General features: G+C 62.5%; 2 protein-coding genes across 2 annotated transcripts in view; both read left to right on the plus strand.

Moving 5' to 3' along the window:
- TraAM80_05657 (dispersed gene family protein 1 (DGF-1)) overlaps window positions 1-20 on the plus strand; it is a gene marked incomplete at both ends in the record, with an annotated part of 1,512 nt that extends 1,492 nt beyond the window's left edge. Inside the window, one exon of the mRNA XM_029382530.1 lies at window positions 1-20. This exon is cut by the window's left edge and continues 1,492 nt beyond it. Coding sequence (XP_029237620.1) covers window positions 1-20 — 20 coding nt within the window.
- Window positions 21-232: 212 nt separating this feature from the next.
- TraAM80_05658 (dispersed gene family protein 1 (DGF-1)) overlaps window positions 233-3,818 on the plus strand; it is a gene marked incomplete at both ends in the record, with an annotated part of 3,759 nt that continues 173 nt past the window's right edge. The window contains one exon of the mRNA XM_029382531.1: window positions 233-3,818. This exon is cut by the window's right edge and continues 173 nt beyond it. Within this exon, the coding sequence (XP_029237621.1) occupies window positions 233-3,818 (3,586 nt within the window).

The raw sequence follows: 3,818 nt of genomic DNA on the forward strand, positions 1-3,818 counted from the left end.
GGCGGGTCTGCTCTCAGTGAACGTGGTGCCGTGCGACAGCTGCGCGCTGGCGTTGGCCTGCTTCGGTGCGCTGACGGCTTCTTTCTCCAACTGCGCGTGCAACTGCAGCGCCGGCGGCTTGGGGGCGGCGTGCCTGCCGTTCGATGTGCCGCTCGCGAAGGGCGGCGGCAGCGGTGGTGGTAGTGGCAGTAGCGCGCAGGGCTGTGTGCGTGGCGTGACGCTGACGGAGTCCATGGCGGTTGGGGGTGGCCAGGCGACGGTGTGCTTCGACTCAGTGGTGTTCAGCGGGCCGATCACCGTGACGGTGGAGCTGGGCCCGATGGACCCATTCGCTGGCCTGCTGAACGTGACGCTGCGCCACTGCGTACTTGCCGGCGGCGCGCAGCTGCGGATTGTGGGCTTAGACGAGGGTAGGGTGCACCTGATGCCCCGCGCCGTCGTCAACATGACGAACGTGACGTTGACGGAGGGCACGATAGTGCTGCAGGGTACGCTGCCGCCAAAGTCGCGGGTTCTGCTGGCGGACTCGTCGCTGCACGCGACGGTTGGTGGGTCGCAGTATGTGCCGACGACCGCCGGGTACGAGGAGTCCAGATACGGCCCCGTCCTTGTGCTCGACGGCGTCCGGCTGCTGTCGTCGCAGCTCGTTCTGACTCGGACAACGCTGATGTGTGGGGGCGATACGTGTGCCGTGGTCCTCGTGGAGCGCGACCTCATGCTGGACAAGGCAAGTTCCTTCTACATGGACAACTGCGCCGTGAATGCCCACCACCGTGTGCTGGGCTTCCTTGCATCCCAACTGACCGTGGCTGGGGGCTCCGTCTTTGCAATCCAGAACAGTTCGTGGCGGGTGAAGCGGTCCGACAAGCTCGACGATGCGTGGTCGTGTGACGCTGTCACGATCACAGGAGGGAGCGTCCTGCAGATCGCGGGGAACAAGCTTGGCCCGAGCGCCTCCGTACTGCGCACAAAGGTACTGACCATGACGCGAGGTGGCTGGTTGGTGCACCGCGACAACGACTTCCGCGTCACGGTGGTGTTTGTCGTAACGAGTGTGAACATGGGGCCTGGAAACACCTGGTCGGTGTTCCGCAACAAATTCCTGCGTGCTCCAGGCAACCCCGGCGGGGCAAGCATGTGGGACTACTACTCTACTTCCCATTCAGCGGTGAAGCCGACTGTGTACGTCGCGTGCAACTATTTAACAGGGACGCTTTTGACGAACTACCGTAAGATCGCCATGCAGATGAAAATGACCGACTACGGGTGTGATAACTGCTTGAGACTCACGGAGTGCTTTGCAGCTAAAACGATGGAGAATACAGGAAATGTGTGCGGATGCAAATGCGCCACCGGAGGCCACGGTGACGCGTGTCTGCCGGCGGAGGTCCCGGAGGTAGTTGGGCCGCGACCGCCGCTTGCTGTGCTCCCCGCGGAGATGCCGTGCGTGCATGGTGGCATGGTGAGTGCGCCGGCAGCCTCCACGCTGGGTTTGTCTGGGATGTGCTTTGTGGATGTGCACTTCACCTCCCCGCTCGTCATTGACCTGGGTGAGTTCATGCCGGCGACACAGGCGATCAACATCACGCTGCTGCGGTGCAAGCTGTCGGGGTTGCGGTTGACGGGGAACAGTGAATACCCTGTGCACATGAGCGTGACGGCCTCCACGGTGAGCGACGGCAGTGTGGGGTTTGACGGCGCGTTCGCGCCGGGGTCCCGGATACAGGTGGTGGACAGCGAGGTGAACACGATGGGCGCCTTGGGCGTCAGCCTTGCGGCAGAGTTTGGTGCGAACTCGTCGGTGCTCCTTCTTCGCTCCACCGTTATTGCGTCGTCTGACGCCATCGTTGTCGAGGACGACTTCCTGCTGGACGCGAGTGCGTTTGTCGTGCAAGGGTGCCGGTTGGAAACGACGGTGCCGGACTTTTATGGGAGTTCCGCGATTGTCTTCAAGAACTTTCGCATCGTGTCTGGCGGCCGCTTCAGCGTCACGGAATCGCGGCTGGTCGCCGGGAGAGGGGTGGCGCTGGGATACCCCGGCAGCCTGAACTCGGCGGCCCTTTTCGAGATGGTGCAGAACACCATGCAGGGCCCAGCGGGTGCCACTGCCACGGCGCTTCTCTTCCAGGGCGAAAGTCTGGAGATCTCTGGCGGGGCGAAGCTGCGGGTGGAGCGCAACAAGGTGAGGGATGCTGCGCTCTACTACGTATACCGAAGCTCCGAGGAAGCGCTCATCCTCTCCGACGGCGGTAGTGTTGCTGTTTTCTCGCACAACGTCTTGGAGGGTCTTACCGACGCGTCGCTGCATGTTGTGGCGAACGTGGCACCACCCGCAGCGTTGCAGGCAGGGTGCAACAAGAAGGGTGACACGGAGGTGAAGTACGCGGGTTCCTTTAAAAATGCTTCCCCAGTGAGTTGCGATGCCTGCAAGGGCGGCGACGCAGCGTGCCGTATGCCTGGGACGGATACGGCGGGAAGCGCCACGGTGCCACAGCTGGAGCTGCCGATGGACAGGAACACGAGCTGCGTGGTGGGCCAGACGCTGACAAACGTCCCACTGAGCATGTGGAAGACGCACCACTGCTACGTGGGTGTGACGTTTATCGGCAAGGGTGCAGTAGTGAAGTTTTTCTTCCCTCATATGCCGCTGCATCTCCCCATCAACATCACCTTCTCTGGGTGCACATTCCTGGACGGGGCCGCGCTGCTGTTTGTCGGGGGTGGCGAGGCGGCTGAATCCGCCGGCGTGCTGATCCGCGTGAGCCAGACGGTGATGAGGTCCTCCGTCGTAGCCTTTTCAGGTGCACTGCCGCAGCGTTGCGACATCGCCGTCACGGAGGTTGACGCGGTGCAGCTTTCCATAATTGCTACACCCGACGGATTCTCCAACAGGTTTGCTGTCGTGGCGTTGAAGGGCGTTCTGCTCACCGGCGCGTCTTCGCTGCTGCTGAGCGACGTCAACATCCGGCGACCGCGGCAGTTGGGGATCTCTATCCTTAGTGGCTCGTGCATGTCCGTGATGGGGTCGTTGACACTGCTGAAGGAAAGCGCGGTGTATGTGCAGCACTGCACCCTTGCAGGGGCTAATGCCATTCTGGAGCTGAAAGGCAAGACTAAAGTGGCCAGCCGCTCCGTCTTGGCGCTACACAACAACGTGGTACTCTCAGGAACTTCCATCGTGGACAGCAATGACGTCGTGCTGGAGAACTTTAGCGTCCTTCGCATGGTGGGGAACCGTGGTTCGGTGAGGTACGGTGTTTACTTCCTTGGTGTGTGGACCGCGCGCCGGTCGAGCTGGATGGAGATACGTGACAACGACGTTGGGGCCTCTGAGATGCTCCACACCTCGTCTAAACACGCCGTGGAGCTTGACAGCAGCAGTGCAGTGACGTTGATGGGCTGCAAGATGGGCTCCACGGGTCTGGGGCAGGCCCTGCTGAAGGGCGTCGAAGCCGGCTACAAGTTCGTCGCTGGGTGCCTGACGGTTGCGGGAAAGGTGTTGACGGCGGCTGAGATGGAGCGCAATGGCATCAACAACGTGACGAATGTTGCGGCGTGCGGGGAGTGCACGAGGGACGGCGACTGCTTCGATGCGCTGACGACGGCGTTCAGCGACTGCAAGTGTGAGTGCGCCGGTGGAGGGCACGGCGAGCACTGCCTGCCGCTGGACCTGCCCCGCGTGGGCGGATACAGCCGTAGTGTGGACAGGTGCAAAAGCAGTGTGGACGGGTGCAACCGCACTGTGGCGTGCCCGGCGCTGGGAGTGACGACGCCGTCGGGCCGCGGCCTGACGCTGGCGGACATCCGTACAAGCAGCG

The sequence above is a fragment of the Trypanosoma rangeli genome (assembly GCF_003719475.1).
Source record: "Trypanosoma rangeli strain AM80 chromosome Unknown Tra_15.4_contig_00189, whole genome shotgun sequence".
NCBI lineage: Eukaryota > Euglenozoa > Kinetoplastea > Trypanosomatida > Trypanosomatidae > Trypanosoma > Trypanosoma rangeli.